This window comes from Narcine bancroftii, chromosome 12, assembly GCF_036971445.1.
Source record: "Narcine bancroftii isolate sNarBan1 chromosome 12, sNarBan1.hap1, whole genome shotgun sequence".
NCBI classification, from domain to species: domain Eukaryota; kingdom Metazoa; phylum Chordata; class Chondrichthyes; order Torpediniformes; family Narcinidae; genus Narcine; species Narcine bancroftii.
The window spans coordinates 16,697,678-16,721,368 of record NC_091480.1 but is presented as its reverse complement, the minus strand read 5'-3'; the positions used below and the strand labels follow the sequence as shown (position 1 = coordinate 16,721,368).

Genomic DNA, 23,691 nt, shown 5'->3' with positions numbered 1-23,691 from the left:
CTCCACTAGTCTCCGGCCTCCAATTGGACAAACAATTTTCTACCACTACTCTCTGACACCTCCCATCCAACCATTGCTGAATCCATTTCACTACCTTTTTATTTATACCTAATGCCTCCACCTTTTTTCCTAACCTCCTGTGGGGAACTTTATCAAAAGCTTTACTAAAGTCTTCTTTTCTTTGGCTTGGCTTCGCGGACGAAGATTTATGGAGGGGGTAAAAAGTCCACGTCAGCTGCAGGCTCGTTTGTGGCTGACAAGTCCGATGCGGGACAGGCAGACACGATTGCAGCGGTTGCAAGGGAAAATTGGTTGGTTGGGGTTGGGTTTTTCCTCCTTTGCCTTTTGTCAGTGAGGTGGGCTCTGCGGTCTTCTTCAAAGGAGGTTGCTGCCCGCCAAACTGTGAGGCGCCAAGATGCACGGTTTGAGGCAATATCAGCCCACTGGCGGTGGTCAATGTGGCAGGCACCAAGAGATTTCTTTAGGCAGTCCTTGTACCTTTTCTTTGGTGCACCTCTGTCACGGTGGCCAGTGGAGAGCTCGCCATATAACACGATCTTGGGAAGGCGATGGTCCTCCATTCTGGAGACGTGACCCATCCAGCGCAGCTGGATCTTCAGCAGCGTGGACTCGATGCTGTCGACCTCTGCCATCTCGAGTACTTCGACGTTAGGGGTGTAAGCGCTCCAATGGATGTTGAGGATGGAGCGGAGACAACGCTGGTGGAAGCGTTCTAGGAGCCGTAGGTGGTGCCGGTAGAGGACCCATGATTCGGAGCCGAACAGGAGTGTGGGTATGACAACGGCTCTGTATACGCTTATCTTTGTGAGGTTTTTCAGTTGGTTGTTTTTCCAGACTCTTTTGTGTAGTCTTCCAAAGGCGCTATTTGCCTTGGCGAGTCTGTTGTCTATCTCGTTGTCGATCCTTGCATCTGATGAAATGGTGCAGCCGAGATAGGTAAACTGGTTGACCGTTTTGAGTTTTGTGTGCCCGATGGAGATGTGGGGGGGCTGGTAGTCATGGTGGGGAGCTGGCTGATGGAGGACCTCAGTTTTCTTCAGGCTGACTTCCAGGCCAAACATTTTAGCAGTTTCCGCAAAGCAGGACGTCAAGCGCTGAAGAGCTGGCTCTGAATGGGCAACTAAAGCGGCATCATCTGCAAAGAGTAGTTCACGGACAAGTTTCTCTTGTGTCTTGGTGTGAGCTTGCAGGCGCCTCAGATTGAAGAGACTGCCATCCGTGCGGTACCGGATGTAAACAGCGTCTTCATTGTTGGGGTCTTTCATGGCTTGGTTCAGCATCATGCTGAAGGAGATTGAAAAGAGGGTTGGTGCGAGAACACAGCCTTGCTTCACGCCATTGTTAATGGAGAAGGGTTCGGAGAGCTCATTGCTGTATCTGACCCGACCTTGTTGGTTTTCGTGCAGTTGGATAATCATGTTGAGGAACTTTGGGGGACATCCGATGCGCTCTAGTATTTGCCAAAGTATTTGCTAAAGTCTAAATAGACAACATCCACAGCTTTCCCTTCATCAACCTTTTTTGTAACCCCCTCGAAAAACTCAGCCAGGGGCATGATCTACCCCTGACAAAACCATGCTGATTACTCCCTATCAATCCTTGTACCTCCAAATATTTGTAAATACCATCCCTCAGAACACTTTCCATCAACTTGCCCACCACAGACATCAGACACACGGGCCTATAATTCCCAGGTTTACATTTGGACCCCTTCTTAAACAGCAGAACCACATATGCGCCACCCTCCAATCCTTTGGCCAGTGATATCCTAAATATCTTTGTTAATGGCCCCACTATCTGTCCACAAGCCTCCCTGAGTGTCCTTGGGAATATTTTGTCCGGTCCCGGAAATTTATCCACCTTTATCATTTTCAACACAGCCATCACTGCCTCCTCGGTTATCCTTATATGCTTCATGACCTCCCCACTTTTTTTCTTTACTTCAACTGGTTCAATATTTTTTTCCCTAGCGAATACTGAGGCAAAGAAATCATTCAAAATTTCCCCGATTTCTCTGACTTCTCACTCAGCCTACCCTCGCTATCTACAAGGGGACAAATTTTATCCCTCACTAATCTTTTACTCTTAATGTACCTATAGAAACCCTTTGGATTTATTTTTACTCTGTCTGCCAAAGCCTCTTCGTGCCTTTTTTTGGCCTTTCTAATTTCTTTCCTAAGATTCCTTTTACACTCCTTGTAGTCCTCCTTCAAATTCTCAGCTCCCTGCTCTTTATACCTCTTGTACACCTCCCATTTTCTCCTAACCAAATTTCCAATATTCCTCGAAAACCAAGCCTCCCTATGACTTCCAGCCTTTCCTTTGATCTTCACTGGGACATATATACTCTGTACCCTCAAAATTTCTTTTTTGTATATCCTCCATTTTTCATTTACATCCTTACCTGAAAATATCCTGTCCCACTCAATTCTCCCCAAATCCCTTCTTATTCCTTCGAAATTTGCTCTTCTCCAACCAGAACCTCAACTTTAGGCCCCTCCTTGCTCTTCCCTAAAACTACCCTAAAACTAACAGAGTTATGATCACTAGACCCAATTTTTCTCCAACATTAATGTCTGATACCTGACCTAGCTCATTCCCTAACAGGAGATCCAGTATTACACAGTCCCGAGTCGGTTCTTCTACTAATTGATTTAGAAAACAATCTTGAACACATTTAACGAACTCTAGCCCATCCAGCCCTCTAACTGTATGGGTATCCCAATCATTGTGAGGGAAGTTAAAATCTCCCATGATCACTACCTTATGATTCTCACACATATACGTTATCTCCCTACAAATTTGTTCCTCTAATTTTCTTGGCCCATTTGGATGTCTGTAATACACCCCTATTAGCACCCTCATGCCTCCTTCACCCCTCAATTCCACCCAAACAGCCTCACTGGACGATCCCTCCAGACCATCCTGCCACCTCACGACAGTAATGTCCTCCTTAACAAGCAAAGCAACTCCTCCCCCTTTTTTACCCCCTGATCTATCACATCTAAAACAAATGTATCCTAGAATGTTTTTTATTCTTTTAATTCTAAAGCAAGAGGAGTAGCGATTTTAGATCATAAAAATTTACCATTTGAATTGGAATCTTCGGAGGGGTATGTTGGCAGAGAATTAAGAGTGAACTGTAAAATTTTTGCTGAATCTTGGACTTTGCTGAAACTTTATGGTCCAAATATAGATGATGAGTGGTTTATTTCAGAAGCTTTTTTACTGTTAACTCAAGCTAATGAAAATGTCTTAGTCGGTGGTGATTTTAATTGTGTTTTGGACCCTTTATTGGACAGGACTCTGAGCGAGCAGACTGGCAGTATTCACAGCGAGAGAAGGACTCCTTTGAGGCCTTCAACATTTAAGTTCCTTGCTTATGCCCATAACTCCTCCCTCACCACCATTTGGGACCCCAAACATTCCTTCCAGGTGAAGCAGCTTTTCCATGTGAATCTGTAGGAGTCATCCCAAGCCCCCGTGGTGGCCTTTTCTACATTGGAGACACTGGGCACAGACTGGGAGACCGCTTCACTGAGCCCCTGTGCTCTGTCCGCATCAGTGACAGGGAACAGGGGTCTCCCAGTGGCCAACCATTTCAATTCTGCGCTCTACTTACGCACTGATATTTTTCCACTTGGGCGCACTCGAACTGGATGACATTAATATCAACTTCTCTGGTTTCTGCTAGGCCAATCCCCATTCTCCCTCTCCTCTCCTCCCTATCCCTCTGTCTCCTTTTCACCCGCTCCACTCTCCGTTCACAGAGCCATTCCTCCCTCCCTGTTTGCTATTGTGCTCTCCCTCCCTTATCCACCAGTATGCCTGTGCTCCTTCCCCTTTCCCAGGTGTCTGCTTACATTTTGCTCATACCTTGATGAAGGACTCAGGCCCAAAACGTTGCTTATGTACCTTTTTCTTTGCTATAGAAAGAATTCCGTTTGACCTGCTGAGTTTCTCCAGATTCTGTTTTTATTTCAATCTTGGCGATAGCAGATTTTTGTGTTTTACTCTCTTAAACCGCAAATGTTTGTTTTGCTTGATTTTATTAGAGATTGAAAGTGTCATCTTAATTCTGATGTTCACTCTCTTTCGGCTGAACATATTTATAGATGGATTAAAAATTCTTAATAACAAAACTAGTATTTTCTAATCGGCACATTCCTAGACACTGATGATGTCATGACTCTGCCTACAAACCCTGCAAGCTATTCCAAGTCAATCATGTTTCAATTAATTGATTAAGTTAAGCTACATGTTTTTTTTAAATTCTAGAGTGAAATCGGAAGCTATTGTGGCCATGAATAATAAGGAAGGCAAAGAAGAGCTGGAGGACGTGAGTGTAAGTTATCGAAATTCTGTATCCTATTGTCTGTGTGCTCTGTTAATGTGTGATTTCGTGATTCTAGTTACGAAAAGAAGACCTTAATTTTCCTCAGACAGTACCTCGGTTTCAGGAAAGACATGGTTCCACTTATTCTGGGGTGGCCAATGAAGGCAATATGAAGCGAGGGCAAAAGAGACATGTAATGTAGGCCAATCTGGGAGCCGGTTCGCATTTTCTGCTTTCATGCTCTGCTCAAATTCTTAATGCCGTCCTGAATGCTGCTCTTTGAGAACATTCATGAATCTAGTCGCAGTCCGCCTAATTAATCTCCTGCTGAGGAAGAGCTAAAAATAAACTGTCTGTTTCAGGAGTCTGATGTCGGGCATGCAAACCACATGGCCTATCTCAGAGGCAACTTTGTTTCAGGAGGGCCTCTTTGCTCAGGATTCTGGCCTGCAAAGGGATGCTATTGCTGGTCCTCCCAGTGAATTTGATGGTGTTGTGGAGGAAAGGTCAGAAGTACTCTCCCAAAGCATTGAGATGATTGCTGCAGGTAGTCCAAGATTCAGAGGTATTGAGACCTTAGTGTTAGGTTTGAAATGTTGATCTTCATTCAGTCCTGCATGTCCATGCTGACATTTATTGCCCATTAACACTAATCCCAGTCATCTACATTAGGTCTGTGTCATTCTATGCCATGCTTATGGAAGTGACTGTCTTTACAGTGACTGTCTCTAAATGTATATTAAAAATAGTGATTAAATTTGTTTCTACTGCTTTTCTACTCTCAGGGAACCATGAACTGGATCTTTCTGTTCATCGATGTTCTTCAACACCTTCATGTTCACTGCATAAGTCCTGCTGCTATTTGACTTTTTAAAATATATCACCTCAAACTATCAGGACTAAATTCCATTCCTTAAAGCTCTGTCCAGTTTCCATCTGATCTATATCATGCTGTTAGCCTTAGAGGACCACCTTCACTATCCACATCATTCCAACTTCTGTACCATCCACACACATTAATCCTACCTACTTGACCTATGTCGGTTGTGATTTGTTTAGCAGCGTTGATTGTGGCTATGGAGGCCAATCCTGGAATGGCAGGCTCTGCCACAGTTGCTGCAAATGTAGGGCATTGTTGAATTGTGGCCACTGTGCTCTTCGCTTAGTTCTCTGCCTCCTCAAACTGGCTCAAACTTCTTTCAATTCATTGATATGTACCTCATATAATTAGGGTCCCAGCATAGAATGCAGTTCAGAAAAGTGCCCTTCCACTACTAGCTTTGCCTCCAAGTCAGTTTTGGGTCTAATTAGCTTGCTTGCTCTGTACTTTGTGCCAACCTTGTGGACCAGCCTGCCAAGCAGGACCTTACATAGACAATGTCAACTGCCCTGCCTTCATCGTACTTCCTTATTACCTCCTCAAAAATAACTCATTCAATTTAGATAGGATTCTCCCCACACAAAACAATGCCAACTGTCTATGATCAGCCCCATTTTCCAAATGTACTTAATTCTCCCCATCCTTTAGGGAAATTATGAGAGAAAATCCTACAATTAACTTGAGTGTCACTGGCCTGTAGTTAGCTGGTTTTTCTCTGCCTTTCTTAAATAAAAGTAAGCTCTCCTCCAGTTTTCTGAACACAGTATTGCTGAAGGAACTCAGCAGGTCCTGCAGCGTCCATACCTTACCAGTGGCCAACAAAAATACAAATACCTTTGACAGGTTCCCAGTTGCTGGCTCCCTTGCAAACTGATCTCATCAAGCCCTGGGAATTTATCAACATTGATCCATTCCATGATATCTGACATCTCTCCTTAATACTGACCTTCAAGTATCTGCGAACCTTTCTGTGACTCGCTCTTTTTTCCAAGTTCTTGGTGAGAAGTATTTATTTAAGGTCTCACCTACATGGCAACTAAATGGCCCAAATTTCCTTAATTATAAAATGTCTTGAGATTCTCCTTAATCTAACATTACAAAAATATCTCATGGCCTTTTTTTTTCCCTTCCTAATTTCTTTCTTGCACACTATTTTCACTGAGACTTTATCGATTTCCAGTTGCCGACACCTACCTTAACTGGAAGGCCAATCTTGCCCCTTTCTATGACTATCTTAGGACTTATAGAAATATGGTCACTCTTCCCAAAATGTTTTTCCACCATCTCCCCAGTTTAATTTCTGAAATTAAGGGAGTTCAGCTCCTTCTCTTGTAGGAATCTCTACGTGACCTCAAAATACTACCTTGGATGATTTTCACAAATTCCACTCCATCTAAACCAATTGCACTTATGCAATCCTCTTCATACAGGGAAGATTAAATTCAGCCATTAACCCTCATGCACTTGCACTTTTTTAAAAAACTTGCATATCTAATTTCCTGGACTATTGGGAGGATTGTGTAGTATCCTCAGAAATACAAACACAACCATGGAAACAACCATTTGCATCAAATAAAAATGCTGCATATAGGGGTGCATGCATGCATCCTTTGGTACACTTTTATTTGAAAGTCAAGATTGTTTATTTGTTCACCAATGCCCAATTATGGCTTCCTATTGTTAGCCATACCCTCAATAATACATCCTTTACAATCCATTGTTTAAATAAAACATTTTACTTAAGACACGCTTTGATAGAAATAATAATTCCCTGTATAAAGTCAGAAAACGTGGAATGTGTTCAGCAGGTTGAATAGCATCTCATACAGTTAACATTTCAGGGCAGTGAGCTTTCATTGGATAGGTTGCTGGTAAAATTTAGTGTCAGGGAGTGACCCTTTTTGTATTTGCTTACAATGTAATAAGGATAAGAATAAATTCTATTATTAACCATTCTTTGAAAGGAAGTAAATTTTGTAGTTGAAACCACTTCCAAACAAGTAGAGTAGAGATCCTCTCTGGAGGTTTGAGATTTTCAGTCCAGTGGTCTAAATATACAAGGTTTATGGGGTAGTGGTTTCATTACTAAGCCTTGCGCTAATTAATTAAGAGAATCCCACATAGCAATGGCAGTTTAGGAATTAGAGTGTAGTAATAAAACGTGAATTAAAAAGCTTGCATCAATTTAAGTGACCTTGAAGCAGGGAACTGTCGACAAACTCAGTTGTTCACGACTGCATTTGAGGAATACATGATCAAATCTAGTCAGTATTTGTCTCCAGTTCCTTAGCTTCTAATTGCCATCGCTAAGTGGCACACCAAGCATTTAAATTGTACTTGGGGGAAAAAATAGCTTCAGTATTGAACCATCATCTTAATTTAGGGAGCACACAAAGAAGGTTGCTCTCTATGACCTTCTCAGAGCAGCTGATGGGTGGGTGCTTATTATTGGCTGTCAACTCAGGACAGCTAGTGAGGGCAATAAATGGTGGCTGCATGTCTATTCTAACCTAAGGAATAGCAGATGCAAGTGAACTTGAGTAGATTGATTTGGTTCGATCTATGCAAATCCAATGCTGCATTTGGGTAGATCGAACCAGGGCAGGACGTGCCCTAAAGGATATTATAGAATAGAAGGGCCTGGGGGGAAGGCACATAGCTCAATAAACATGGCAGCACAGGTAGACAGAGTGATGATGAGATTAATGGGATGCTTGGCAATATTGGTTGGGGCATTGGGATGTTTTATTGAAGTTGTAGTTTTGGTTGCCTACCTGGAGGAAGGATATTATAAAGGTGGAAAGGGTACAGAAGTAGTTTGCAAAGTTGTTCCCAGGATTGAAGAAGCAGGATATCGTGAGAGACTGGAAAAACTATGCCTGTTTCCCTTAGAGTGTAGGAGGTTGACTACCATGACTGCACCAAACACAGCCGTTGTCATACCCACACTCCTGTTCGGCTCCGAATCATGGGTCCTCTACCGGCATCACCTACGGCTCCTAGAACGCTTCCACCAGCGTTGTCTCCACTCCATCCTCAACATTCATTGGAGCGACTTCATCACCAACATTGAAGTACTCGAGATGCCAGAGGCCGACAGCATCGAATCCACGCTGCTGAAGATCCAACTGCGCTGGGTAGGTCACGTCTCCAGAATGGAGGACCATCGCCTTCCCAAGATCGTGTTATATGACGAGCTCTCCAGTGGCCACCGAGACAGAGGTGCACCAAAGAAGAGGTGCAAGGACTGCCTAAAGAAATCTCTTGGTGCCTGCCACGTTGACCACCGCCAGTGGGCTGATATCGCCTCAAACCGCGCATCTTGGCGCCTCACAGTTCGGCGGGCAGCAACCTCCTTTGAAGAAGACCACAGAGCCCACCTCACTGACAAAAGACGAAGGAGGAAAAACCCAACACCCAACCCCAACCCTTGCAACCGCTGCAACTGTGTCTGCCTGTCCCGCATCGGACTTGTCAGCCACAAACGAGCCTGCAGCTGACGTGGACATTACCCCTCCATTAATCTTTGTCCGCGAAGCCAAGCCAAAGAAGAAGAAAAGTAGGAGGTTGAGAACAGATCTCATAGAGGTATACAAAGCCATGAGAGGCATAGAAAAGGTGAAAAATAATGATCTGTTCCTTGGAGTTGGGGAATCTAAGACACGAAAGCATAACTAGAAGGTGAGGGAGATGGGAATTAGGAGGGACATGAGGGGTCAGTTCTCCTTCACTGGCAACTGCCAAAGTTGTAGAGGCAGGTACATTAGCTTCTTTTAAGAAATACTCAGATAATTCAATGGAGAGGAAGGGATTGAAGGGGTAAGGGACGAATCCAGGCAAGTGGGACTAAAGCAGGAGGGCATGGACATACCAGGCTGTAAAACTTAAACCAAAATCAGGATCGTGAATTTAATCTTTAAGATGTTGTCATGGATCTACTTTCATCAGTGGACTGAAGGATGAATAATTTAACTTTCAATGCAGCAGTGGATGATATTTGAAAGCAATTTGTTGCAGAGGTTCTGCCTGATTATCAGCTCTGTTGTTTTGCATGCTTTGTTCTTCTGCAAATTGATGACTCTTGGAGTTATTTAAAATAGACATGACAGAACAGCCAATTAATCAGTTTTTAACCTGTAAATTGGACAATGGTTTTTCTCATTAAACAGGGGTTTCTGTAAACTATTTTTCAGCCTTGCTTCTGAAGGAGGATGATATAAAGGTGAGACTGTGATGGTGCCGAGAATTAAAAACAACAACATGACTCCCTAAGGGGCTGTTGCCAAATGAAGGCACCAGGGACAAAGTGAATATGGAAAAAAAAGAACCAGACTCCATAGCTATCACTTGCCTGCTGGCTGTGTTAGGACACTTTTTCAAGATGGCTTGTCAGGCATGTGGGAGGAAATCAGCTTTTGTTTTAGTAGGAAGCAGAGGCTCAAAAGAGTTGGGGCAAAAATAACAGATTAATTCAAGCAAGCATATTTGCGGGTAGAGCTGGACCCTGCCACAGTTGCTGTTGCAGAATGTTTATAAAGTGGGTTTCTACCCTGAGGAGGTGCCTAATGTGCTCTCTTGAATGCGTAACTCGTGCTTTGCTGCTGTATTAAAGAACGTAAAGGGTGATGTTTTTTTTAAAATCACCTGTTCTGGTGAAGCAATCTTTCCATACCCTACAGGATGATGTGCAGGTGGCTCAGAGACGGCGCTTCACTCGGGTGGAGATGGCACGGGTGTTGATGGAACGCAATCAGTACAAGGAGAGATTGATGGAGTTGCAGGAGGCTGTCAGATGGATTGAAATGATCAGGTGGGAAAACACATGAGCATTTAATCATTTGTAAAGAAATATGTTTTACTAAGTTTCACTGGTGGTTTACTTGATAGATATCCCAATGCACTAGTGTTTCCTTATTTGAACTAATAAAGATGATGTGAAGCAATGCCTGGACTGAACACATTATTTGCCCAAAGTATTAATAACACTGGACAACAAAGATTTTTCTTCCTGAACACTTTTGGGTGGATTTTGGGCTGTTATCACGAAAATGGGCTTACAGATGCATCGCATGCAGTTTTATTTAGATATAACCTGTTTTTGTGATTTCCTGTCATATTTTAAGTCTACCTCAAGCATATAAAACCGTGAAGTGCAACATGTCATTGAAAATTCATTTTCTGCATTTGCACTTGGACCCCTTCCCTGGTGATCTTGGTGCAGTCAGTGACGAACATGGTGAAAGGTTTCGCCAGGACATGGCGACCAGGGAAAAGTGGTATCAGGGCAACTAGATTCTATCAGTGCCGGCCGACTATTGTTGGACACAGACACGCGAGGCTTCAGATGCTGAGAACAAATGAAAGTCAGTGGCAATACGTTTTTAGATCTCTTGAACTCACGCAATGTGTCAGCATCATTATGCGATTAAACATACTAAGTTCAGTAAAAGTTAATTTAATGTTTCTCCAACTTCCTACAGGATACAGCAAATTTGAAATTATCTTAGTATCAGCCTCAGATTGTCCATCATAATCCCCATTTTTTTCAGGAGACAAATCTATTGGAACAAATTTGTTGTCCAATGTAATATTCTTGTCCAGGCATTTCTTTGTATTACATTTCCTTTCAGCACTGCTTATTTGCCTATTGAATATTTAACTTGGCTATGGGGTGTGCATGTTGTTGCAAGACCAGGATTTATTGTCCTAATTTGCCTTGAAAAGATGTTGGTGATCCCTACAACAAAGGGCTCAAGGTAAACAGTTCACAGATGAAATTGGTCTTTGTTTATAGCACAAATCAATTAATGAATCAGAAGGCGACTGAAAAAGAAGTGCTATTGAACATGAAATGATTCCCTATTTACATCAGTTGCAAGAACCTGCTTCATCTTCATTGATAGCCTTTCTTCAGAGGCAACTTGATAACATATCAAAGGCACTTCATCAAATAATCTTCCACTTGACCCAGCATGTTGTGAATTTTGTTATGGTCAAATTGCACCAACTTCAGACCTTATGGTGGGCAAATAAGAAAGCTCGTTTGTTTATCATCTGACTGAATCTCCAATGATTACAGTGCACGAGTCAGGCCGTTACTAATATTTTTGGTCATCTCACCACTCAAATCTCTTTGGGAAGACCACTTCAAATGATTCTAACACCTATAATATAGAAGTCATGGAACTCAAAGCTTCTAACTAACATGTAACCATGGTTGACTTTGAAAAGGAAAACTTCAAAAGACTGAAGTCTAATGCAGGAGCAATTTGTCAAGTTAAGTTTATTGTCATTCAATTGCACAACTACAGCCAGACGAAACAACGTTCTTTGGTCCTCTGTTCAAAACACACAGGCACACAAACGGACAATAACACACATACATACAGACAAACAGTACGTATGTAGGACATGTATTCATGTAAATATGGCTTTGTGAATATGAGAATCTTGGATGGTTACTGTGAGCAGTTTCTTTGGTCATTCAGTATTCTTATTGCCCGTAGGAAGAAGCTATTCCTCAGCCTAATGACACTGGCTCTGATACTTCAGTATCTCTTTCTTGACAGGAGCAGCTGATAGGTGCTGTGGAAGAGGTCCTCAATAATTTTGCGTGCCCTCGTAGATCATGTTGATTTGGGAGGTGGGGTGGGGGAGGGAGACTCCATTGATCCTCTCTGCTACTCTTATGGTCCTGTGGATTAATTGGGAGAGATGATCTCAATTGGGAAGATATTGAATACAAAAAAAAACCCAAGTTGAACATTGCAAGATAAGTATATATCTAAGAAGACTTGAGCTCAGAATATGTTGTAGTTAAATTGATGGTTTTTTTTTCCCTGAGGAAATTAAAACTTTATTGTCATGTAATAAAATGCAACAAAATTAAAAAGCGCAATGGTGGTACCATACAACAGCCTATAAGAACAAGAAAAAAGCAACATTAGAAAAACAGAATACAAATACACTAATTGGCAGAGTTTAATTCTTGAATGGCTCTGGGATAGAAACTGTTCTGGAGTCTGTTCATCCGCGATTTAATGGACCTATATCATCTACCCAAGGACAATAAGTTAAACAGATGTTAGCCTGAGTGAGTAGAATCCTTAAGCAGCCTTCCTGATCCAGTGAGATCAAAATAAATCCTCCAAAGGGGACAAGGCAAACCCCATGATCTTCTGGATAACCCTTTGAAGATCCCTCTTATCTGCTGCAGTACAGCTGGCCAACCATACTGGAATGCAATAAGTCAGCACACTTTTAATAGAGCAGCAAAAGAAAGACATCAATAACTTCTCCTGTAGATTAAATTTCCCAAGGATTCTCAGGAAATAGAGACATTGATGTGCCTTCTTGATATAGGGATGGAATTGATAGTTCAAGAAAGATCATCAGCCAAATACGTTCCTAGAAATTTGAAAGTCATAACCTTTTCCACACAGTCCCCATTAATATACAATGGAGCTGGGGCCATGCTGTTCCTCCTAAAAACCATTATGAGCTCTTTCATCTTCAAAGAATTCAGTAATGGATTGTTTTCGGAGCACCACACTGACAGTCTGTGGACTTCGTCCCTATAGGCTGATGTGTCACCGCTTGAAATGAGCCCAACCACAGTCGTGGTATAAAGAGAGTACAACATTGGGCGCAACATACAGCCCTGCGTGGAAACCAGTGCTAGGAGTAGGGGAATAATGAGCACCTATTTTTATAGTCTGGGAACAGTTTGTTTAAAAAGCCCTTATTCCATACACAAGTTGACCTAGAAAATCCTAAGTCAGAAGTTTACCAACCAGTCTGTCTGGAGTAACAGTATTAAAAACAGGAGTCCATAAAAAGCAACCTCACTTAGTATCCCTGTTGTTCTAAGTGGGTCAATGCTAAGTGAAGAACAGTGGCAATAGCATCCACAGTTGACCTATTAGCCCTGTGAGCAAACTGGTATGGATCAAGGGTGGGTGAGAGACTGGCTTTAACATGCTGCAAAACCAGCCTCTCAAAGCACTTCATAATAACCGGTGCTAAAGCAGCTGGATGATAATCGTTGAGGCCCTCTATAACCGTCTTCTTAGGCAGTTGAATAATTATAGCAGCCTTTAGGCATGGCGGGATGATAAATAGGGGCCAATGAGTGTATTGCATCCATCTCTTATGCTTCCACCTCAAATCAAGCAAAATAACAATTGAGATCCTCAGCTCAGCCTAACATCACCATCAACAGTCATGCTGTTGTTTTTATAATTGGTGAAGTGCTGGATGCCCTGCCACATATAACTTCGAGAAGCATTCAGATAACACCTTTCACATTTTCAAGAATCAAAAATTCAATCCCTTGTGGAAGACTGTAATTACAAGGTGATCTGGACACTCTGCATTTTCAGTTGATTAATACAGTCAGTTCTTAAAGAGTCTTTCCATGATTTAGTAATTTTTCAACCATACTGCAGCAACATGTCCTTTCTCTCGATTAATTAGGATTTTTTTTTCTTTTGCAGTCGTTTTAAATGACTTTGCATTATACAACCATTATACAAAGGGAACCATCAATTCCCTTTCCAGATTCCCGTACAGCAATCCAGCTTGGAAATGGAAAATGACAAGCTACGATGCTGGCATTTTCCTTCAGCTCATTCCGAAGTTTCTTCTTTAAGGACACCATCATCTGAGGAACTCCAAATACAACAACATTACTAAATCTGAAAAATTCACCTTCCAGAAGTCGGAAATGTAAAATCTGGTATAATGGTGCACTCCTTGCTGCCATGCTCTGTATCTGGAGAACCAAACTAACCAAGGATTCAGTTCATCACCAACAGCTCGAAAACCTTGCTTTATTCCTTTAAACCTTGCTGCTCCAATTACAATCCTACCATCCCCACTGCCAATGTCCACCAAGGATCCCCGGCGTCCACTCAGCAACTGCAGCACGTTCTCCACCTGGGCTGGAGTGGCAGGGACGAAGGGCAGGCATATCCGTCTCAGCGCCGGCGCCACAAATGGTGCCGTTCCCGCGTATAGAACAAGGACCGCGCCGCCTGCTGCCCCCACCAGTACCAGCCCCCATCGCCGCTTGGGGCTCTTTTCTGCGCCGGGGAACAAATCGCCAGCCACGGCCTCTGACAACATTCAAGGAACCCCATTAAATTGGTAGTTGAGCAGTGTTGTGGACACTTGCCTTTTGGGAAGGTCTTTGACACTGTGTCACATGAAAGCTTACAAAAATGATCCAAGATTGGAGACTGATTTTGTTAATGGGAAAGAATTGAGTTGGATCCTGCAGGTTGAAACTTGATGTGACTTATCTGTTACAAGCCGCGTGTAATGAGCAGTAACAGACAATGAACCAGATAGTGTTTAATTTTAAAACACATTTTATTTCTTATTCTAAAACTATAGTCTTAACTCTTAAACTATCCTTAACACTAAATCTATCCCCAGCTATACGCAGGTGTCTTTTGTGTGTATGTGTGTGTGTGTGTGTGTGTGTGTGTGATATACCCAAACCATTATAGTCAGGCCAAAATCTAGAAAGTTACTTCAAAATTCAGTCTGTCAAATTAGTGTTGAAGTTTGAAATTTGATGCCCAGAATTAATGATGAACTGATGGGAAGACTGGAGTTGTGACTGCTACAGAGTCACAAATTCTTCTTGTGTTGCCTTTGAAGAAATGTCCATGCACACGAGCTGTGGTCATAACACTCCTGGTCCTTTTGTAGGCAAGACTCGAACAGCCTCCATGAAGCTTCCGGATCCCTGGCACCAGTCATTCCAAGTAACTTCATTGTTAGTCACAATCAAAATGAAGCACTTTGCTTCCCAAAAGACCCTCCTGGCACAGGTCAATCCACCGAAAAGGCCCAGTCATTCACAGAACTTGCTTTACTCTGAATTCCACAAAAATGGCCGGCTTCAGAATGGTTCTCTCTTTGCAAAACCTCCATGTCTTTGCAAATTTATCGAATCTGGAACAGACTGTGACAAACCTTCCCTCAGTTCTTCCACTGATTTGAATTGTCACTGGGCTCTTGTGTAGTGATGGTGCTTGTGTGAAGTGTTAAATGTCAACTGTGACCATTCAGTTCCTCCTGTTTATGCCTCACAGTAATAATCCCATTTTACAAAAACGGGAGCTCGTAATATATCCATTAATGAACTGAATGCCCAAGTTGTGTGTAAGTCTTTCCTTACTCCCATCAGCTAATTAGACAATAGGAACAGCAAGTTTTAAATATTGATGAATGTTCAATTTATCGATATAAAAAGCATTAGTAGATGAAATGCTGAATGTAGAAATAAACATCATTAGTGTATTGAATTGGCAGAAAGAGACAAAGAATATGGTTGAATCTTTATTTTCAATGTCTGAACAATGAGATGAGCAATTAAGAAAGGCAATTTGTTGGAATTTTTCAACTGGCCATGAAGCCCAAATCTCCATGGTTACAGTGCACAGATCTTGTTTCATTTGTTGGAAGTTATTAATTTCATGCTTCTGACTCCTGATAAACTCCATTAAAGAAGATTTAGGGAAGATCATTCAGACTGATTCTAGTTGTTAATACGATGTGCTAAAAATCTCCAAGGTCATGTAGGCAGCTCTCTGGAATAATATTAGATTTCAGTAAAGTTAGCTCAAGATTATACATCCAAGATCATACAAAAAAATCTAAACGAGATCATCCATATTCACATTAAAGAGAAATGTTATGGGTGAAATAATGTTTGGAAGAATCTATCAACAGAACAATTCAAAATAAAGTGAGAAAGTGGGGGGGAGAGGTAAATTTCATGGAGGGTGATGTGGTAATCTGAAGTCTTTTTTCAACCTTCGTGTTTCTTTTATGTGCTGCGCTCAACATGCTTTATGCTTGAGAGATGTTCGCCAGACCTCAATCCAAGGACTGTAAAGGGAGAGTCGAGTCCATGTCATCAGAGTAATGTTGAGGGTAAAACCCTAAATGTTTAGGGTAAAACCGCTGTTATTCAAGCAACCAGCAAAAAAAAAATGTGGAAAATAAATAGGTTAAAAAAAAAATAGAAGATTAAAATTGGGTGCCCCCTGGTGGTCAGTTTGGTAATCGCGCAACACACAATCTCAAGCAACCAGCAACTTCACTTATCTGGTATCTACCAATCCTCATAGGTGCTGGACACCAGGGGCTTTTACTGTATAATTACTGAGAAAGGATTAACATCAGTTAATGTGAACATTCGCTTTAGTTTGTATAGCAAGTAGTCAGCACCATCATTAGTTATTGGGACGTTGCAGTTTGGCACAGTTCCAGGCTGTGATGGAACTTCCAGTAAATTTGGCAATTTGATTTGTGTTTATTTTGATGCAGTGGTTGCATTGCTTTGAAATTAACCTTATGGCATTTTTGGGCCAAATTCAACCAATATTTTAAACAAATTTAAGAGCCAAACTCCACTTCATCAGAAGCCCTCCATCAATAGGACAGCATCTTTTAAGCAGGTTAGACATGAGGTCAAATGGGATTAAGTCTGAGTACAATGTAACATTTGCTGTTCTAATATTTAATAGAGCTTCCCGTGAGTATCCAACAATCCAGGAGAAGAAAAAGTCAGGCATCTGGCAGTTGTAAGTACTTTTATAGTAGAGATTAGACTTGTTTGAATAAATGAAAATATCTATGCAAAGTACTTACTTTACTGACTAATAAAAGCATATTTTTATGATCAGTAGCATCAAGTTAAGATATCACTGTAGGTGGGTACCTCACACCCAGGACTCTAATTGTCTTGTTTGTCTAAATGATAGAAGATGTCAGCAAACCTTTAAGATGGATTATGGTTTGTGAGCTTCCCTCCCACTGTGGTGAGACTCTAGGTTCAATTTACACTTGCATATCTGTCACCTCGTATGACAATTCAATCAGTGTTGGGTCCAAGAACATAGATTGCATTCTCTTTTCTCAAGGTTCTTTACTGAGGCCGAGGCTTTTCATCACAAGTGTTAATAGATTGGATGAAGGAACAAGGAATTTTGTAAGACTTCAGTGCTTTCAGATTCATAGATTTTTAAAAACTCGGATCTTGATTACTATTAATTCCCAACGCCCTTGTAATATTTAAAAATGTCACACAGTGTATTTGCCAAAGCACTTGGAATGTCTCTGAGCCCCAGTATGACTAGAGTAGGGCCCCAGTGAGACTTGAGGGAGCGCAGAAACATTACCTAGTGAACCATATGGCGAAACCTTGGGTTTTCAGAACGGTTGCATAATGGATGATCAGAGTTTAGCACCATTGAAAAATATGACTAGAGCAAATTAGGAGCTCTTGTCAGTTGCCTAGATGGGAGGACAAAACTATAAAGGATGTTCTGAAAAAAAATGTAGCACATTAAACAGTGGATAAAAAAAAAGCAAAATTGAAATATCTCACCATGATGAAAGATTAGCAAGTGTTTAGCAGAAGGGGATTCAGCTTGTCATATACATAAATCATTAAATTCTATAATCAGATTCTATTGTCATGGATATGTCACAAAATTCATTGTCTTGCATTATAGGGCAAATATTGCCGTAAATTACATTTAAAAATAAATGAGGGCAAAGAAGAGAAAATGATGTAGAGTCTGTGGTTCATTGTCCAATCAGAAAGCTGATGGCAGTGGGTGTTCGTCATCAGGCTCCTGTACCCCCTCTCCCGATGGTAGCAGCATGAAGAGGGCATGGCCTGGGTGGTGAGGGACCTTGAGGATAGAGGCTGCTTTCTTAAGACCCCAATGGAGTGGAGACTGATGCCTGTGATGGCACTGGTTGAGTTTACAACTCTGCAGTTTTTTTTTTCCATGTTGTGCACATTGGCACCTCCATACCAGACAGTGCAACTAGTCAGAGTGCTCTCTACGGTACACCTGTAGCAATCTGCTAGTCTCTGGTGACATAGCAAATCTCCTCAAACTCCTCCCAAGAATAGCTGCTGGTGAGGTCTTCTTCATGATTGCATTGAAATAGATGCCCTAGGACAGATCTTCAGAGATGTTGACACCAAGGAACTTGACCTTTTCCACTGCTGACCCCTCAATGAGGATTGGTTAATGTTCTCCTGGCTTCCCCTTTCTTAAGTTCACAATCAATTGCTGGGTTTTGCTAACGCTGAGTGCAAGGTTGTTGTTGTGGCACCACTCAACTAGTTGATCTATCTCCCTCCTGTAAGCTTCCTCACTGGTGTCCGTGGTTCTGCTGATGACCCTGGTGTCATCGGGAAATTTGTAGACAAGTGCACAGGTCTAAAAGGAAAGTTAAGAGACTAATAAAATATTGGCCTTTGATTTGTGGTGGTTGGAAAACGTGAGGAAATATACTCAAAAGTTCTGGAGGAACTCAATCGCACAGCATCCACAGCAAGCAATAAACAGTTGACATTTTGGACATGTGCCCTTAGATATGTTAACAATCAGGCAGATTCAGGGATATAAGGGGGTAAGGCAGAGGCAGGTGATAGATGGATACAGATGGGAGGGAAGGGGCAGGAGATAGGTGGATACAGGTGGGAGGGAGAAGAGAAAGGAGCTGAGAGGTGATAGAAGGAGGGAGCAGAAGATTGAGAAAGGTGCTCTCTGATAGCAAAAAGGGAAGGAGGTGGAGGAGAGGAGTGAGGGGAATGAGGGCGTGAGAAAACGGGGAAGGTGTTACCAGAAATCGGAGAAGTTGATATTGATGCTCTCTGGTTTGGAATTGTTGTTTCAGTTGTGGCAAGACTGGGACTCTACCTGAAATCGTTTTTTGTGCCTGAACATGAATTTGTCTTGGGGGTTATTCAATGGAGCTTCATCTGAATGAGGCTAAAACAAATTAATGAGGGAAAAAAAATGTACACCCATTCTTTGAATTCCATTAGAAGTGGAAGATTGAGGGTGGTCAAGGTTATTTTAAATGGTAAAGAATTTGGTTGAATGAATGAAGAGAAATGGCTTCCTCAAGTAGAGGTAGTGACACAATTAGTATAGAAGTTAGCGCAACACTGTTACAGTGCCAACAAAACGGGTTTGAACTTGCGCTGTCTGTAAAGAGTCTGTACGTTCTCCCTGTGTCTGCAGGGGTTTCTTCCGAGTGCTCTAGTTTCTTCCCACCCTCCAAAATGTCTGGGGGTTGTAGGTTAATTGAGATACTTAGAAGGCACGAGCTTCTGGGCCAGAAGGACCCTGCTGTCTTTCTAAATTTAAAAAGGCTAAGCAACTTAGAAATGTAATCAACATTTTTTTTTTAATCACGCACACAAGGGTAGTGAAAGAGGCTAAATTAATTGAAATGTTCATGACAATAATAGACTATTTTTTTTGTTTGGGTTAAGGAAAAAAAATGAACAAACTAAATTGAGATACAAATCAGTCATGTGTTGAATGGTGAAACAAGGTTGAGAGGCTGTATAAAGATTTTTTTTATACTACTTCTGGGTTTGAGTTTGTAGAGAAAGATAAGAGTTTTTAATTTTTAAATGTTGTATTTTTTGTCAGAGTAGATGGTAAATGTATATGAAAATAAAACTTTTACTTAAAAACAATTTGTGGTTGCAAATTAGTGCATATTCCCTCCCTTACTTTCACTTTTTCCATTTTTTTATCCTTCAGTTTCAGCCGCCTCTTCAGCTCCTCCTCTGCTGCTCAGCCAGCTAAGAGACCTCCCGTTCTGCATTACGCAGCTCCTAACACCTACGGTTCATCTGGCTTCACCAAACGCCGAAGCCACACTATGTCCCAATTATCTACCACAGACAGAGCACGTGCCATGGATTTCCTGCCTGAGGTGTAAGTGACAACCTATGAGGTGCAGCCTGCATTACATGCACAACACCCACTTTTAGCCTGCTCCCATGGCACAGGGTTAATGCTCTTCGTAATTTTTATCAGTTTTCATTATGTTTGCTGTTTATTTTAATTGAGTCATTTGCTTTGCTGGTTATTTATTTTGCCCCTCTTTCATTTGTAATTGGTTACTCTCAAGGAAAGATTGTTTGTAAAAGTTATGCTGTCATTTACTTTAATTGCAATTGCAATAGATTAAATAAGTAATCTCATTTTCAGGACTCTTTTTGCTTTCTGATTAGGGATAAAATATTTCTGGAATTATTGTGTAGTAAAACCCTGATATTCACAATTGAAACAACTAGCAAAAAAAATCAAGGTAAAGAAATGTAACAAAAAAACCATAAAAATTATGTTTAAAATGGTAAATTTTCTTTGAAGTAACACATAAGCCTTTAGTGAAGATGGGAGAAAATATTCAGCCAGTGGAGTGCTTTGGTCTTGCTTTGCTCATAGCAGCTGTGTGAATCTGTAATGGTGTCACCCAGGATGAAGAGCTGGTTGGGGCTGCTCACTGTTGGGGTGACTCGCTTAAAGTGTCTCCTTAACCCTGCTTAGTAAGAGTCGCTCCAGTCAGAAGCCTTATGTGTAAGCATGGTAGGGGGGGGGGTAATTATCTATTACATTATTGTTCGTCTTTTGGGTGGTTCAGTGGAGGGGAGGAATCTGCAGATGCAGCGATGGTTAAATGTTTGCAAAGAATGTGACCGAAAATAAAGTAAAATATTTAAGGTTTATATATTCATGTAAGTGAAGTTTGTTCAGTGTAAGTACAGTATAGTATTCTTATCTTTAAACTGTTTATTCTTAATGCTGGTGTATTAGTTAGGCATTGTTAGAGTAAGTCTCAAGCAACCGGAAAATACACTTATCCACCGACTACCAATCCCTATAGGTGCTGAATACCAGGGATTTTGCTGTATTTTAAGAAAATGTTATGGCATGTATATCTTTGCCAAGTATTTTTTAAATATTTTTATATATATATATGTATATATATATGTATATATATGTATATATATATATATATATATATATATATATATATAGTGTGTGTGTGTGTGTATATATATATATATATATATATATATACTATATATGTTTATGTATATTCCTGGGTCTTGGTGATGATTGAAGTATCTGGGTTGGACAGTTTGAAGAACATGCATTAATATCCACCCAAGTTCCAGTCATTAAATTGGCATGTTAGCCATTCTCATACTGTCTGCCTCAGCTTGGCTTCACAGCTAAGTTGCCTTCTCTCCAATAAGTAAACATAGAAGTCATTTCATGGACAATGTTTGTTTAAAAGTTTCAAAGAATTTTGTTTCATGAAAGTTCTAAAACAAAAAGAGCTCTGATTGGGATTTTTCTTTTAAACAAAACCAGAAACAAAGCTTTTAAGAGTCGGTGTTTATCATGGAACATTTTGCAAACTACTTTGACAATCAAATTCTTCCAGTTGTATTCAGGAAGATTCAGGTGTTGAATATGTCAAAATCAAAGCTAAGTTGTTTTTACGAATTTATTATTTGGATTCCCCTTGTGACTAGGAAGCAGTGGATCTATGCGTTTTTGTTTCAAAGTTTTTGCACCATTTTGTATTCAATGAATTGAACTTTGTAGATCGATTATCAGCCGCAAATGGAGGTTGCACCTTCCCTATTAATCACCATCCTTATTCACCCCAATTCTTCATTCTAATGTTGTGTTATCAAAAACAATTCAGACATAAATATAGTTTTGTGACTGATTATGATGCAAAGATATGTAGATGGGTTGCAAGTGTGAAATGGCATGATATGCAACAATGAACAGCTATTGGAAGAATCTTTCCTTTGAAGGCGAAAAAATCTTGTATGATCTGTGGACAGGGAGAGAGCTGCAAAATCTTGGACAAATAAATCATACAACAATGTCAGGAATGGAAATATAAAAACTGTTCAAAAAGCAGTTTATGGTAAATCACAAAATTCTGTAGGCACCGTGGTTGAAGTAAAAACACAAAATGCTGGAGGCACTCAGCAGGTCAGTGTCGTTTATGTAGCAAAGGCAAAGATACATACTTTGATGAAATATCGGCTCTCTATCCTACATAAAGGACACTGTTTGACCTGCTGAGCTTCTCTAGCATCTTGTGTTTTTACAAGAAGCAGTTTTTGATTAGCAGTGTCGGTGACCTAGGATCTAATCCGCTATACCTCTGTAAGTCACATGTCCGTGTAGGTTTCCTCCAGGCTCTCCAACATTCCAATTACATACATCTTGTTATTAGGTTAATTGTCCATATGGGTGTATATGGACACGTTGGCTGGAAAGACCTGTTACTGTGCCATATCTCTAAACTAAATTGGGCATGATCGAGTGAGAAACACAAAATGCTGAAGGAACTCAGCAGGTCAGGCAGAAAGTATCCTGATCCATTGAGTTCTCCAGCATTTTGTGCACTTCTCCACTTTTTCAGCATCTGCAGTTTCTCTTGTTTACCATCGAGTGGAAAAAAAAGTTCTGTATCGTGCTGACAAAATGTTTGTCAATATTTTAGAACCTTACAGCACTGATAAAGACAATTTGGACCATTACAACTGTGCTGAATCTTTGAAGGAGCTGTCCAAGTTGATCCCACAGATGAAACTATTACCTGGTAAACCAGTTCTCAGGACCTGATCCAATTACTTGAAGTTCCTTAACAGCATTCTGCGTGGAGGGTGGGGGTTGGGGAAGGAATCTTTTCTCAATTCCTGGGCTGGTTCCTCGGCTACTTTGTTGGCATCTGTAATAACCCACCCAACAGAAGACATTGATTTTCTCAATCCAGCCCATTAAAATTGCTTGTCATTTTGACCTCCTATATCTTATCTCCCATTGTTTTCTACTTTTAGGAGAACGGTCCCAGCTTCTCCAATGTTTCTACAGAGCTGAATTTGACCAGTGCATAACATAACTTAACTGCTGCCGATGAGTTTTGGGAAACCCTGAACTAAAATGAAACAGGATCTCTTGGCTCCAGATTTTTAAAAAAAATTTCAACTGTCAGTGGTCAAAAATTTAGAATTCCCTAAACTTTGTCTTTCTACCCCTAACTATTGGTGGCTCTTCCTTTGTCTCCCAGGGGCCATGTTCACTTGTTGTTGCAGAACTGCCATTTTTTTCTCCTTTAAAAGGTTTCTCAAAGCCAACCTTTTTAACAACACCTGTGGTCATCAGTCCTGATATCGCTGTACGTAGGAATAGCTCTCTTTTGAAATGCACTGGGAGATGTAGCTCCGTGAGTAACCAATGGGGTCATAAACCAGAAAATAGTTGATCTTACAAATTTTGAAAATAATTGAGAAAATAACCCCATAAAGAAACAAAATTAAGATTCATTTTAGTCACAGAACGTCTAATTTTTTTCCAAAGTCAGACATGCCATCATATCGGACAACTATTGATTGTGAGTGGGAGGGACAGCATCTTTCCGTCTCATTAAAATGGCCTGTCTTGCAACAAGGGAGGCGAGGGCAACTACGTGGGATTGTGAAGCAGTCAGAATTAAACCAGATGGCTCAGTTATTCCAAAGAGAGCAATAAAAGGATTTGGAATCAAATTAATATTAAATTGGAAAGAGAAGGACATAACC

At 41.0% G+C, this 23,691-nt stretch overlaps 2 protein-coding genes across 6 annotated transcripts in view; one reads left to right on the top strand and one right to left on the bottom strand.

The window, feature by feature from the left end:
* Nucleotides 1-23,691, top strand: part of mapk8ip3 (mitogen-activated protein kinase 8 interacting protein 3) — a 408,818-nt gene that overhangs the window by 72,244 nt on the left and 312,883 nt on the right. For all 5 annotated transcript variants that reach the window (XM_069906190.1, XM_069906189.1, XM_069906187.1 and 2 more), the window contains exons 11-14: nt 4,300-4,366; nt 9,917-10,047; nt 16,781-16,837; nt 19,835-20,011. In XM_069906190.1, the coding sequence (XP_069762291.1) occupies nt 4,300-4,366; nt 9,917-10,047; nt 16,781-16,837; nt 19,835-20,011 (432 nt within the window). The remainder of the gene's footprint in view (nt 1-4,299; nt 4,367-9,916; nt 10,048-16,780; nt 16,838-19,834; nt 20,012-23,691) is intronic.
* LOC138747317 (ATP synthase subunit C lysine N-methyltransferase-like) lies at nt 13,753-14,363 on the bottom strand. The gene is made up of 2 exons (XM_069906422.1): nt 13,947-14,363; nt 13,753-13,899 (listed from the first exon to the last, which is right to left on the bottom strand). The coding sequence occupies exons 1-2, from the start codon at nt 14,361-14,363 to the stop codon at nt 13,753-13,755; spliced, it is 564 nt and encodes a 187-aa protein (XP_069762523.1).